At 45.0% G+C, this 15,689-nt stretch overlaps 1 protein-coding gene across 2 annotated transcripts in view; it reads left to right on the top strand.

The window, feature by feature from the left end:
• The window catches only part of LOC129833878 (NACHT, LRR and PYD domains-containing protein 12-like), a 63,622-nt gene extending 49,059 nt beyond the window's left edge, over nucleotides 1–14,563 (top strand). For both annotated transcript variants that reach the window (XM_055898724.1, XM_055898723.1), the window contains exons 11-13: nucleotides 12,035–12,208; nucleotides 12,463–12,509; nucleotides 12,961–14,563. In XM_055898724.1, the coding sequence (XP_055754699.1) occupies nucleotides 12,035–12,208; nucleotides 12,463–12,509; nucleotides 12,961–13,493 (754 nt within the window). In that variant the 3' untranslated portion in view covers nucleotides 13,494–14,563. The remainder of the gene's footprint in view (nucleotides 1–12,034; nucleotides 12,209–12,462; nucleotides 12,510–12,960) is intronic.
• Nucleotides 14,564–15,689: the final 1,126 nt, after the last annotated feature.

Below are 15,689 nucleotides of genomic sequence, written 5' to 3'. Positions count from 1 at the left end.
CTTGGCCGTGTGTTTTGGGTCATTGTCATGCTGGAATACCCATCCACGACCCATTTTCAATACCCTGGCTGAGGGAAGGAGGTTTTCACCCAAGATTTGACGGTACATGGCCCCGTCCATCGTCCCTTTGATGCGGTGAAGTTGTCCTGTCCCTTTAGCAGAAAAACACCCCCAAAGCATAATGTTTCCACCTCCATGTTTGACGGTGGGGATGGTTTCTTGGGGTCATAGGCAGCATTCCTCCTCCTCCAAACACGGCAAGTTGGGTTGAAGCCAAAGAACTCCATTTTGGTCTCATCTGACCACAACACGTTCACCCAGTTGTCCTCTGAATCATTCAGATGTTCATTGGCAAACTTCAGACGGGCATGTATATGTGCTTTCTTGAGCAGGGGGACCTTGCGGGCGCTGTAGGATTTCAGTCCTTCACGGCATAGTGTGTTACCAATTGTTTTCTTGATGACTATGGTCCCAGCTGCCTTGAGATCATTGACAAGATCCTCCTGTGTAGTTCTGGGCTGATTCCTCACCGTTCTCATGATCATTGCAACTTCACGAGGTGAGATCTTGCATGGAGCCCCAGGCTGAGGGAGATTGACAGGTCTTTTGTGTTTCTTCCATTTGCGAATAATCACAGAAACTGTTGTCACCTTCTCACCAAGCTGCTTGGCGATGGTCTTGTAGCCCATTCCAGCCTTGTGTAGGTCTACAATCTTGTCCCTGACATCCTTGGAGAGCTCTTTGGTCTTGGCCATGGTGGAGAGTTTGGAATCTGATTGATTGATTGCTTCTGTGGACAGGTATCTTTTATACAGGTAAGAAACTGAGATTAGGAGCACTCCCTTTAAGAGTGTGCTCCTAATCTCCGTTCGTTACCTGTATGAAAGACACCTGGGAGCCAGAAATCTTTTTGATTGAGAAGGGGTCAAATACTTATTTCCCTCATTAAAATGCAAATCAATTTATAACATTTTTGACATGCATTTTTCTGGATATTTTTGTTGTTATTCTGTCTCTCACTGTTCAAATAAACCTACCATTAAAATTATAGACTGATCATATCTTTGTCAGTGGGCAAACGTACAAAATCAGCAGGGGATCAAATACTTTTTTCCCTCACTGTATATACACCAGGGAAACACAGGGATATATACACCAGGGAAACACAGGGATATGTACACCAGGGAAACACAGGGATATATACACCAGGGAAACACAGGGATATAAACACCAGGGAAACACAGGGATATATACACCAGGGAAACACAGGGATATATACTCCAGGGAAACACAGGGATAAATACACCAGGGAAACACAGGGATAAATACACCAGGGAAACACAGGGATATATACACCAGGAATATATACACCAGGGAAACACAGGGATATATACACCAGGGAAACACAGGGATATATACACCAGGGAAACACAGGGATATATACACCAGGGATATATACACCAGGGAAACACAGGGATATATACACCAGGGAAACACAGGGATATATACACCAGGGAAACACAGGGATATATACACAAGGGAAACACAGGGATATATACACCAGGGAAACACATGGATATATACACCAGGGAAACACAGGGATATATACACCAGGGAAACACATGGATATATACACCAGGGAAACACAGGGATATATACACCAGGGAAACACAGGTATATATACACCAGGGAAACACAGGGATATATACACCAGGGAAACACAGGGATATATACACCAGGGATATATACACCAGGGAAACACAGGGATATATACACCTGGGAAACACAGGGATATATACACCAGTGAAATATACACCAGGGAAACACAGGGATATCTACACCAGGGAAACACAGGGATATATACACCAGGGAAACACAGGGATATATACACCAGGGAAACACAGGGATATATACACCAGGGATATATACACCAGGGAAACACAGGGATATATACACCAGGGAAACACATGGATATATACACCTGGGAAACACAGGGATATATGCACCAGGGAAACACAGGGATATATACACCAGGGAAACACAGGGATATATACACCAGGGAAACACATGGATATATACACCAGGGAAACACATGGATATATACACCAGGGAAACACAGGGATATATACACCAGGGAAACACAGGTATATATACACCAGCGAAACACAGGGATATATACACCAGGGAAACACAGGGATATATACACCAGGGAAACACAGGGATATATACACCAGGGAAACACAGGGATATATACACCAGGGAAACACAGGGATATATACACCAGGGAAACACAGGGATAAATACACCAGGGAAACACAGGGATATATACACCAGGGAAACACAGGGATATATACACCAGGGAAACACAGGGATATATACAACAGGGAAATATACACCAGGGAAACACAGGGATATATACAACAGGGAAATATACACCAGGGAAACACAGGGATATCTACACCAGGGAAACACAGGGATATATACACCAGGGAAACACAGGGATATATACACCAGGGAAACACATGGATATATACACCAGGGAAACACAGGGATATATACACCTGGGAAACACAGGGATATATACACCAGGGAAACACAGGGATATATGCACCAGGGAAACACAGGGATGTATACACCAGGGAAACACAGGGATATATACAACAGGGAAATATACACCAGGGAAACACAGGGATATCTACACCAGGGAAACACAGGGATATATACACCAGGGAAACACAGGGATATATACACCAGGGAAACACATGGATATATACACCAGGGAAACACAGGGATATATACACCTGGGAAACACAGGGATATATGCACCAGGGAAACACAGGTATATATACACCAGGGAAACACAGGGATATATACACCAGGGAAACACAGGGATATATACACCAGGGATATATACACCAGGGAAACACAGGGATAAATACACCAGGGAAACACAGGGATATATGCACCAGGGAAACACAGGTATATATACACCAGGGAAACACAGGGATATATACACCAGGGAAACACAGGGATATATACACCAGGGATATATACACCAGGGAAACACAGGGATATATACACCAGGGATGTATACACCAGAGATATATACACCAGGGAAACACAGGGATATATACACCAGGGAAACACAGGGATATATACACCAGGGAAACACAGGGATATATACACCAGGGAAACACAGGGATATATACACCAGGGAAACACAGGGATATATACACCTGGGGAACACAGGGATATATGCACCAGGGAAACACAGGGATATATGCACCAGGGAAACACAGGGATATATACACCAGGGAGACACAGGGATATATACACCAGGGATATATACACCAGGGAAACACAGGGATATATACACCAGGGAAACACAGGGATATATACACCAGGGAAACACAGGGATATATACACCAGGGAAACACAGGGATATATACACCAGGGAAACACAGGGATATATATACCAGGGAAACACAGGGATAAATACACCAGGGAAACACAGGGATTTATACACAGAGGAAACACAGGGATATATACACCAGGGAAACACAGGGATATATACACCAGGGAAACACAGGGATATATACACCAGGGAAACACAGGGATATATACACCAGGGAAACACAGGGATATATACACCAGGGAAACACAGGGATATATACACCAGGTAAACACAGGGATATATACACCAGGGAATCACAGGGATATATACACCAGGGAGACACAGGGATATATACACCAGGGATATATACACCAGGGAAACACAGGGATATATACACCAGGGAGACACAGGGATATATACACCAGGGATATATACACCAGGGAATCACAGGGATATATACACCAGGGAGACACAGGGATATATACACCAGGGATATATACACCAGGGAATCACAGGGATATATACACCAGGGAGACACAGGGATATATACACCAGGGATATATACACCAGGGAAACACGGGGATATATACACCAGGGATATATACACCAGGGAAACACAGGGATATATACACCAGGGAAACACAGGGATATATACACCAGGGAAACACAGGGATATATACACCAGGGAAACACAGGGATATATACACCAGGGAAACACAGGGATATATACACCAGGGAAACACAGGGATATATACACCAGAGAAACTTAGGGATATATACACCAGGGAAACACAGGGATATATACACCAGGGAAACACAGGGATATATACACCAGGTAAACACAGGGATATATACACCAGGGATATATACACCAGGGAAACACGGGGATATATACACCAGGGAAACACAGGGATATATACACCAGGGAAACACAGGGATATATACACCAGGGAAACACAGGGATATATACACCAGGGAGACACAGGGATATATACACCAGGGAAACACAGGGATATATACACCAGGGAAACACAGGGATATATACACCAGGGAAACACAGGGATATATACACGGGGAAACACAGGGATATATACACCAGGGAAACACAGGGATATATACACCAGGGAAACACAGGGATATATACACCAGAGAAACACAGGGATATATACACCAGGGAAACACAGGGATATATACACCAGGGAAACACAGGGATATATACACCAGGGAAACACAGGGATATATACACCAGGGAAACACAGGGATATATACACGGGGAAACACAGGGATATATACACCAGGGAAACACAGGGATATATACACCAGGGAAACACAGGGATATATACACCAGGGAAACACAGGGATATATACACCAGGGATATATACACCAGGGAATCAAAGGGATATATACACCAGAGAAACACAGGGATATATACACGGGGAAACACAGGGATATATACACCAGGGAAACACAGGGATATATACACCAGGGAAACACAGGGATATATACACCAGAGAAACACAGGGATATATACACCAGGGAAACACAGGGATATATACACCAGGGAAACACAGGGATATATACACCAGGGAAACACAGGGTTATATACACCAGGGAAACACAGGGATATATACACCAGGGAAACACAGGGTTATATACACCAGGGAAACACAGGGATATATACACCAGGGAAACACAGGGATATATACACCAGGGAAACACAGGGATATATACACCAGGGAAACACAGGGATATATACACCAGGGATATATACACCAGGGAAACACAGGGATATATACACCAGGGAAACACAGGGATATATACACCAGGGATATATACACCAGGGAAACACAGGGATATATACACCAGGGAAACACAGGGATATATACACCAGGGATATATACACCAGGGAAACACAGGGTTATATACACCAGGGAAACACAGGGATATATACACCAGGGAAACACAGGGTTATATACACCAGGGAAACACAGGGATATATACACCAGGGAAACACAGGGATATATACACCAGGGAAACACAGGGATATATACACCAGGGAAACACAGGGATATATACACCAGGGAAACACAGGGATATATACACCAGGGAAACACAGGGATATATACACCAGGGAAACACAGGGATATATACACAGGGATATATACACCAGGGAAACACATGGATATATACACCAGGGAAACACAGGGATATATGTGTTGTTTTCCTTTTTACCGAAACACCAGAACTGGTCCAACTTGCAGAACTCTGAACCAGCTACAACTTCTGGTACAACAGGGTCAGCTGACCTGTCACTTATCAGATTTCAACCAATGGAAAATGACGAAAAACAGAATGACATTCAAAATGATGATGTACTTGAAACAACAGATATTTCATTTGACTCAGCTAAACTAGATGAGCTCAGTAATTGGATGAAGAATTGAGTGTTTGAGGAAGTCAAAGACATTGGCCAAAAATGTGTCTCAATAAGGTGGGTGTGTCCCTTAAAGAACTGGAATAGTGCCTAAAGACTCATCTAGTGGCTAGAGGTTTAGAGGAGCTGGCTGCTAAACAACTCCCAAAAGACTCACCTAGTGGCTAGAGGTTTAGAGGAGCTGGCTGCTAAACAACTCCCAAAAGACTCACCTAGTGGCTAGAGGTTTAGAGGAGCTGGCTGCTAAACAACTCCCAAAAGACTCATCTGGTGGCTAGAGGTTTAGAGGAGCTGTCTGCTAAACAACTCCCAAACGACTCATCTAGTGGCTAGAGGTTTAGAGGAGCTGTCTGCTAAACAACTCCCAAAAGACTCGTCTAGTGGCTAGAGGTTTAGAGGAGCTGGCTGCTAAACAACTCCCAAACGACTCATCTAGTGGCTAGAGGTTTAGAGGAGCTGGCTGCTAAACAACTCCCAAACGACTCATCTAGTGGCTAGAGGTTTAGAGGAGCTGTCTGCTAAACAACTTCCAAACGACTCATCTAGTGGCAAGAGGTTTAGAGGAGCTGGCTGCTAAACAACTCCCAAACGACTCATCTAGTGGCTAGAGGTTTAGAGGAGCTGGCTGCTAAACAACTCCCAAAAGACTCATCTAGTGGCTAGAGGTTTAGAAGAGCTGGCTGCTAAACAACTCCTAAAAGACTCATCTAGTGGCTAGAGGTTTAGAGGAGCTGTCTGCTAAACAACTCCCAAACGACTCATCTAGTGGCTAGAGGTTTAGAGGAGCTTTCTGCTAAACAACTCCCAAAAGACTCACCTAGTGGCTAGAGGTTTAGAGGAGCTGGCTGCTAAACAACTCCCAAAAGACTCATCTAGTGGCTAGAGGTTTAGAGGAGCTGTCTGCTAAACAACTCCCAAACGACTCATCTAGTGGCTAGAGGTTTAGAGGAGCTGTCTGCTAAACAACTCCCAAACGACTCATCTAGTGGCTAGAGGTTTAGAGGGGCTGTCTGCTAAACAACTCCCAAAAGACTCGTCTAGTGGCTAGAGGTTTAGAGGAGCTGTCTGCTAAACAACTCCCAAACGACTCATCTAGTGGCAAGAGGTTTAGAGGAGCTGGCTGCTAAACAACTCCCAAACGACTCATCTAGTGGCTAGAGGTTTAGAGGAGCTGGCTGCTAAACAACTCCCAAAAGATTCATCTAGTGGCTAGAGGTTTAGAGGAGCTGGCTGCTAAACAACTCCCAAAAGACTCATCTAGTGGCTAGAGGTTTAGAGGAGCTGTCTGCTAAACAACTCCCAAACGACTCATCTAGTGGCTAGAGGTTTAGAGGAGCTGTCTGCTAAACAACTCCCAAACGACTCATCTAGTGGCAAGAGGTTTAGAGGAGCTGTCTGCTAAACAACTCCCAAACGACTCATCTAGTGGCTAGAGGTTTAGAGGAGCTGGCTGCTAAACAACTCCCAAAAGACTCATCTAGTGGCTAGAGGTTTAGAAGAGCTGGCTGCTAAACAACTCCTAAAAGACTCATCTAGTGGCTAGAGGTTTAGAGGAGCTGGCTGCTAAACAACTCCCAAAAGACTCATCTAGTGGCTAGATGTTTAGAGGAGCTGTCTGCTAAACAACTCCCAAAAGACTCACCTAGTGGCTAGAGGTTTAGAGGAGCTGGCTGCTAAACAACTCCCAAACGACTCATCTAGTGGCTAGAGGTTTAGAGGAGCTGGCTGCTAAACAACTCCCAAAAGACTCATCTAGTGGCTAGAGGTTTAGAGGAGCTGGCTGCTAAACAACTCCCAAAAGATTCATCTAGTGGCTAGAGGTTTAGAGGAGCTGTCTGCTAAAAAACTCCCAAAAGACTCACCTAGTGGCTAGAGGTTTAGAGGAGCTGGCTGCTAAACAACTCCCAAACAACTCATCTAGTGGCTAGAGGTTTAGAGGAGCTGTCTGCTAAACAACTCCCAAAAGACTCGTCTAGCGGCTAGAGGTTTAGAGGAGCTGTCTGCTAAACAACTCCCAAAAGCCTCACCTAGTGGCAAGAGGTTTAGAGGAGCTGGATGCTAAACAACTCCCAAACAACTCATCTAGTGGCTAGAGGTTTAGAGGAGCTGGCTGCTAAACAACTCCTAATAGACTCATCTAGTGGCTAGAGGTTTAGAGGAGCTGTCTGCTAAACAACTCCCAAACGACTCATCTAGTGGCTAGAGGTTTAGAGGAGCTGTCTGCTAAACAACTCCCAAACGACTCATCTAGTGGCTAGAGGTTTAGAGGAGCTTTCTGCTAAACAACTCCCAAAAGACTCACCTAGTGGCTAGAGGTTTAGAGGAGCTGGCTGCTAAACAACTCCCAAAAGACTCATCTAGTGGCTAGAGGTTTAGAGGAGCTGTCTGCTAAACAACTCCCAAACGACTCATCTAGTGGCTAGAGGTTTAGAGGAGCTGTCTGCTAAACAACTCCCAAAAGACTTGTCTAGTGGCTAGAGGTTTAGAGGAGCTGGCTGCTAAACAACTCCCAAAAGACTCATCTAGTGGCTAGAGGTTTAGAGGAGCTGGCTGCTAAACAACTCCCAAAAGACTCATCTAGTGGCTAGAGGTTTAGAGGAGCTGGCTGCTAAACAACTCCCAAAAGACTCATCTAGTGGCTAGAGGTTTAGAAGAGCTGGCTGCTAAACAACTCCTAAAAGACTCATCTAGTGGCTAGAGGTTTAGAGGAGCTGTATGCTAAACAACTCCCAAACGACTCATCTAGTGGCTAGAGGTTTAGAGGAGCTGGCTGCTAAACAACTCCCAAAAGATTCATCTAGTGGCTAGAGGTTTAGAGGAGCTGGCTGCTAAACAACTCCCAAAAGACTCATCTAGTGGCTAGAGGTTTAGAGGAGCTGTCTGCTAAACAACTCCCAAACGACTCATCTAGTGGCTAGAGGTTTAGAGGAGCTGTCTGCTAAACAACTCCCAAACGACTCATCTAGTGGCAAGAGGTTTAGAGGAGCTGTCTGCTAAACAACTCCCAAACGACTCATCTAGTGGCTAGAGGTTTAGTGGAGCTGTCTGCTAAACAACTCCCAAACGACTCATCTAGTGGCTAGAGGTTTAGAGGAGCTGTCTGCTAAACAACTCCCAAAAGACTCACCTAGTGGCTAGAGGTTTAGAGGAGCTGGCTGCTAAACAACTCCCAAACGACTCATCTAGTGGCTAGAGGTTTAGAGGAGCTGTCTGCTAAACAACTCCCAAAAGACTCACCTAGTGGCTAGAGGTTTAGAGGAGCTGGCTGCTAAACAACTCCCAAACGACTCATCTAGTGGCTAGAGGTTTAGAGGAGCTGGCTGCTAAACAACTCCCAAAAGATTCATCTAGTGGCTAGAGGTTTAGAGGAGCTGTCTGCTAAACAACTCCCAAAAGACTCACCTAGTGGCTAGAGGTTTAGAGGAGCTGGCTGCTAAACAACTCCCAAACAACTCATCTAGTGGCTAGATGTTTAGAGGAGCTGTCTGCTAAACAACTCCCAAAAGACTCATCTAGCGGCTAGAGGTTTAGAGGAGCTGTCTGCTAAACAACTCCCAAACGACTCATCTAGTGGCTAGAGGTTTAGAGGACCTGTCTGCTAAACAACTCCCAAAAGACTCACCTAGTGGCTAGAGGTTTAGAGGAGCTGGCTGCTAAACAACTCCCAAACGACTCATCTAGTGGCTAGAGGTTTAGAGGAGCTGTCTGCTAAACAACTCCCAAAAGACTCACCTAGTGGCTAGAGGTTTAGAGAAGCTGGCTGCTAAACAACTCCCAAACGACTCATCTAGTGGCTAGAGGTTTAGAGGAGCTGGCTGCTAAACGACTCCCAAAAGACTCATCTAGTGGAAAGAAGTTTAGAGAAGCTGTCTCTTAAACAACTCCCAAAAGACTCATCTAGTGGCTAGAGGTTTAGAGGAGCTGTCTGCTAAACAACTCCCAAAAGACTCATCTAGTGGCTAGAGGTTTAGAGGAGCTGGCTGCTAAACAACTCCCAAAAGACTCATCTAGTGGCTAGAGGTTTAGAGGAGCTGTCTGCTAAACAACTCCCAAACGACTCATCTAGTGGCTAGAGGTTTAGATGAGCTGGCTGCTAAACAACTCCCAAAAGACTCCTCTAGTGGCAAGAGGTTTAGAGGAGCTGGCTGCTAAACAACTCCCAAAAGACTCATCTAGTGGCTAGAGGTTTAGAAGAGCTGGCTGCTAAACAACTCCTAAAAGACTCATCTAGTGGCTAGAGGTTTAGAGGAGCTGTCTGCTAAACAACTCCCAAACGACTCATCTAGTGGCTAGAGGTTTAGAGGAGCTGGCTGCTAAACAACTCCCAAACGACTCATCTAGTGGCCAGAGGTTTAGAGGAGCTGGCTGCTAAACAACTCCCAAAAGACTCATCTAGTGGAAAGAAGTTTAGAGAAGCTGTCTCTTAAACAACTCCCAAAAGACTCATCTAGTGGCTAGAGGTTTAGAGGAGCTGTCTGCTAAACAACTCCCAAAAGACTCATCTAGTGGCTAGAGGTTTAGAGGAGCTGGCTGCTAAACAACTCCCAAAAGACTCATCTAGTGGCTAGAGGTTTAGAGGAGCTGTCTGCTAAACAACTCCCAAACGACTCATCTAGTGGCTAGAGGTTTAGATGAGCTGGCTGCTAAACAACTCCCAAAAGACTCCTCTAGTGGCAAGAGGTTTAGAGGAGCTGGCTGCTAAACAACTCCCAAACGACTCATCTAGTGGCTAGAGGTTTAGAGGAGCTGGCTGCTAAACAACTCCCAAAAGACTCATCTAGTGGCTAGAGGTTTAGAGGAGCTGGCTGCTAAACAACTCCCAAAATATTAATCTAGTGGCTAGAGGTTTAGAGGAGCTGGCTGCTAAACAACTCCCAAAAGACTCACCTAGTGGCTAGAGGTTTAGAGGAGCTGGCTGCTAAACAACTCCCAAACGACTCATCTAGTGGCTAGAGGTTTAGAGGAGCTGGCTGCTAAACAACTCCCAAAAGACTCATCTAGTGGAAAGAAGTTTAGAGAAGCTGTCTCTTAAACAACTCCCAAAAGACTCATCTAGTGGCTAGAGGTTTAGAGGAGCTGTCTGCTAAACAACTCCCAAAAGACTCATCTAGTGGCTAGAGGTTTAGATGAGCTGGCTGCTAAACAACTCCCAAAAGACTCCTCTAGTGGCAAGAGGTTTAGAGGAGCTGGCTGCTAAACAACTCCCAAAAGACTCATCTAGTGGCTAGAGGTTTAGAAGAGCTGGCTGCTAAACAACTCCTAAAAGACTCATCTAGTGGCTAGAGGTTTAGAGGAGCTGTCTGCTAAACAACTCCCAAACGACTCATCTAGTGGCTAGAGGTTTAGAGGAGCTGGCTGCTAAACAACTCCCAAACGACTCATCTAGTGGCTAGAGGTTTAGAGGAGCTGGCTGCTAAACAACTCCCAAAAGACTCATCTAGTGGAAAGAAGTTTAGAGAAGCTGTCTCTTAAACAACTCCCAAAAGACTCATCTAGTGGCTAGAGGTTTAGAGGAGCTGTCTGCTAAACAACTCCCAAAAGACTCATCTAGTGGCTAGAGGTTTAGAGGAGCTGGCTGCTAAACAACTCCCAAAAGACTCATCTAGTGGCTAGAGGTTTAGAGGAGCTGGCTGCTAAACAACTCCCAAACGACTCATCTGGTGGCTAGAGGTTTAGAGGAGCTGTCTGCTAAACAACTCCCAAACGACTCATCTAGTGGCTAGAGGTTTAGAGGAGCTTGTTCAACTGGAACATAGTCGTTGTGTCATTTTGAGTGAACACTGTAGACTATAGAGCCACATTTAAAATGTTAGCTTCACTGTCAAAATAGATATGGTGTGGACTGTATACTCAATACAATCTAAATCTGATACCTCACTGTCATTATAGATATGGTGTGGACTGTATACTCAATACAATCTAAATCTGATACCTCACTGTCATTATAGATATGGTGTGGACTGTATACTCAATAAAATCTAAATCTGGTCTGGTCAGTCTACTCAAATATTTGTACTATACATTTTTCTCTCTACAAGCAATACTTTGATAATTTGTCATTTCTAATAATTATACATTAATTTATGAATAGATAAGACAGGCTTCAGGACACTGATTTATCTGAATATGTTGAAAAAATAAACTGCCACTATTTTCACCACCAAAGAATAGCAGTGTGATTTTAATATGATTTGACTCTTTGCAGGCTGTCAGGCTGTCTAGTCACAGAGGAAGGCTGTGCTTCTCTGGTCTCAGCTCTGAGTTCAAACCCCTCACACCTGAGAGAGCTGGACCTGAGCTACAATCACCCAGGAGACTCAGGAGTCAGACTGCTCTCTGCTGGACTGGAGGATCCACACTGCAGACTGGAGAAACTCAAGTATGTAGAGGGTTTATGTCAATGTTCATATCAGACATGTTTGACTTATCAGGCTGGTTAAGACAAACATTCTGACCACCACTTGGACAAAGTTATATGCTGTGTGTGTGTGTGTGTGTGTGTGTGTGTGTGTGTGTGTGTGTGTGTGTGTGTGTGTGTGTGTGTGTGTGTGTGTGTGTGTGTGTGTCCAGTGTGTGTGTGTGAGTTCAGGTGTATCCCTCAATGACTGTCTGTTCTTCTGCTTACCGCTACAGTGTGGAACATGGTGGAGAGAACAGAATGAAACCTGGGATTAGAAAATGTGAGTGTTGACTGCTGTGAAGAATATGACTAAGAATAAGTCTTAATTCAAGTTAAGTCAAAGTCAAAGACCACCATCATTACTTACTTGGTCATATTAAATATCAGCTGTAGATCTACAGAAGCAGAAATCAGGGACACCAAAGTTTACAAAGAGTTGCTTTGACAATGTGTGTGTGTGTGTGTGTGTGTGTGTGTGTGTGTGTGTGTGTGTGTGTGTGTGTGTGTGTGTGTGTGTGTGTGTGTGTGTGTGTGTGTGTAATTAATGGGAATAAGTGTGTTTTATATTACCATACAGTATAACATATGATCATTCAACAAGTCTCCAGTTACCTTAACTTCTCCTTTTGATACCTAGAAACATCTACATTAAATGAATTAGTGAAAAGTGAGTTAACATTCTAATGTGAATGATGATGATTTCTAATATTGTGTCTGGTTTCATCCATCAGATGTCTGTGATCTCACACTGGACCTAAACACAGTAAACAGACGCCTCTCTCTGTCTGAGGAGAACAGAAAGGTGACATGTAGGAGAGAGGAGCAGCCGTATCCTGATCACCCAGAGAGATTTGAGGACTATGGACAGGTGCTGTGTAGAGAGGGTCTGACTGGGCGCTGTTACTGGGAGGTAGAGTGGAGTGGGATAATGGGGACTATTATAGGAGTGACATATAAAGGAATCAGCAGGAGAGGAGGGGTTAAGGACTGTTGTCTTGGATACAATGACAAGTCCTGGAGTCTGCGCTGCTATGACAACAGTTACATTGCCAGGCACAATAATAATCCCACTACCATAGACGTCCCCCCCTCTAGCTCCCACAGAGTAGGAGTGTATCTGGACTGGTCAGCCGGCACTCTGTCCTTCTATAGAGCCTCCTCTGACACACTGACCCACCTGATCACATTCACCTCCACATTCACTGAGCCCCTCTATCCAGGGTTCTGGGTTTGGTGTGATGGTGACTCAGTGTCCCTGAAATAATAACCTGATACACACACACACACACACACACACACACACACACACACACTGGACACACACACACACTGGACACACACACACAATGGACACACACACTGAAACACACACTGAAACACACACTGAAACACACACACACACACACACACACACACACACACACACACACACACACACACACACACACACACACACACACACACACACACACACACACACACACTGGACACACAAACACACACACACTGGACACACACACACACTCACACTGGACACACACAGACACACACACTGGACACACACACACTCACACTGGACACACACACAGACACACTGGACAGATACACACACACTGGACACACACACACACTGGACACAAACACACTCACTGGACACACACACACACACACTGGACACACACACACACACACACACACACACACACACACACTGGACACACACTGGACACACACACAGGACACACACACTCACACTGGACACACACACACACACTGGACACACATACACACTGGACACACATACACACTGGAAACACACACACACTCACACTGGACACACACACACACTCACTGGACACACACACACACTCACACTGGACACACACTGGACACACACACAGGACACACACACTCACACTGGACACACACACACACACACACACACTGGACACACACACACACTCACACTGGACACACACACACTCACTGGACACACACACAGACACACTGGACACACACTCACACTGGACACACACACTCACACTGGACACACACACACACACACTGGACACACACACACTCACACTGGACACACACTCACTGGAAACAGACACACACACACAGTGGACACACGGAAAATACACACACACACACACATGCGTGTCTTCCTATAATTGTGACAATAACACTGTTAAAATACCAATGTGATAATTTGTTGTCTTTTATGTTGAATAACAAATTGTATAATTATATAAGGACATACGCTCCATAGTTGTACAAGTATACAAGGATATATTGTACTTTTCATAATAAAACATAGTTGAAACAAGAAAAGCATGTTAATTGTGAAAACAGTTTGGTTATTGATGTTACGTTTCCTCTGTCAGGTTGACGTTAACCTGCGACTGGTTGAAACATGAAACTAATATGAAATGAAATACAAAACAATTAAATATGTGAAATAGAATTAAACAAATTGTACAACAGAGTGTTGTGATGCAGGGTTACTATAGCAACAGAGTTCACTCTCTCTGCTCTCTCTGCTCTCTCTCCCACTGCTCTCTCTTTTCTCTGCTCTCTCTGCCCTCTGTTCTCTCTCACTCTACTCTCTCTCTGCTCTCTCTCTTTTCTCTGCCCTCTCTCTCTTCTCTCTCAGCCTGCTATCTGCTCTCTCTCTTTTCTCTGCTCTCTCTTCTCTCTCACTCTCTCTTTTATTTCTCAGCCTGCTCTCCGCTCTCTCTGCTCTCTATTGCTCTCTCTTCTCTCTGCCCTCTCTCTTCTCTATCTCTCACTCTCTGCTCTCTCTCTCTGCTCTCTCCCTCCCTGCTCTCTCTCGCTCTCTGCTCTCTCTTCTCTCTCAGCCTGCTCTCTGTCTGCTCTGCTGTTCTGTCTTTTCTCTGCTTTCTCTCTGCTCTCTCACTCTATGCTCTCTCACTCTCTCTCTGCTTTCTCTCTGCTCACTATTGCTCTCTCAGCACTCTCTCTCTCTCTGTTCTCTGCTCTCTCTGCTCTGCTCTCCCTGATATCTCTCTCTGCTCTCTCACACACTCTCTGCTCTCTCTCCCACTGCTCTCTCTTTTCTCTGCTCTCTCTGCCCTCTGTTCTCTCTCACTCTACTCTCTCTCTGCTCTATCTCTCTGCTCTCTCTCTTTTCTCTGCCCTCTCTCTTCTCTCTCAGCCTGCTATCTGCTCTCTCTCTTTTCTCTGCTCTCGCTTCTCTCTCACTCTCTCTTTTATTTCTCAGCCTGCTCTCCGCTCTCTGCTCTCTATTGCTCTCTCTTCTCTCTGCCCTCTCTCTTCTCTCTGCTCTATCTCTCACTCTCTGCTCTCTCTCTCTGCTCTCTCCCTCCCTGCTCTCTCTCGCTCTCTGCTCTCTCTTCTCTCTCAGCCTGCTCTCTGTCTGCTCTGCTGTTCTGTCTTTTCTCTGCTTTCTCTCTGCTCTCTCACTCTATGCTCTCTC

Source organism: Salvelinus fontinalis, chromosome 34, assembly GCF_029448725.1.
Source record: "Salvelinus fontinalis isolate EN_2023a chromosome 34, ASM2944872v1, whole genome shotgun sequence".
NCBI classification, from domain to species: Eukaryota; Metazoa; Chordata; class Actinopteri; order Salmoniformes; family Salmonidae; genus Salvelinus; species Salvelinus fontinalis.
Note: the sequence above shows the minus strand (reverse complement) of the source record. Positions and strands in the feature narration are given on the sequence as shown.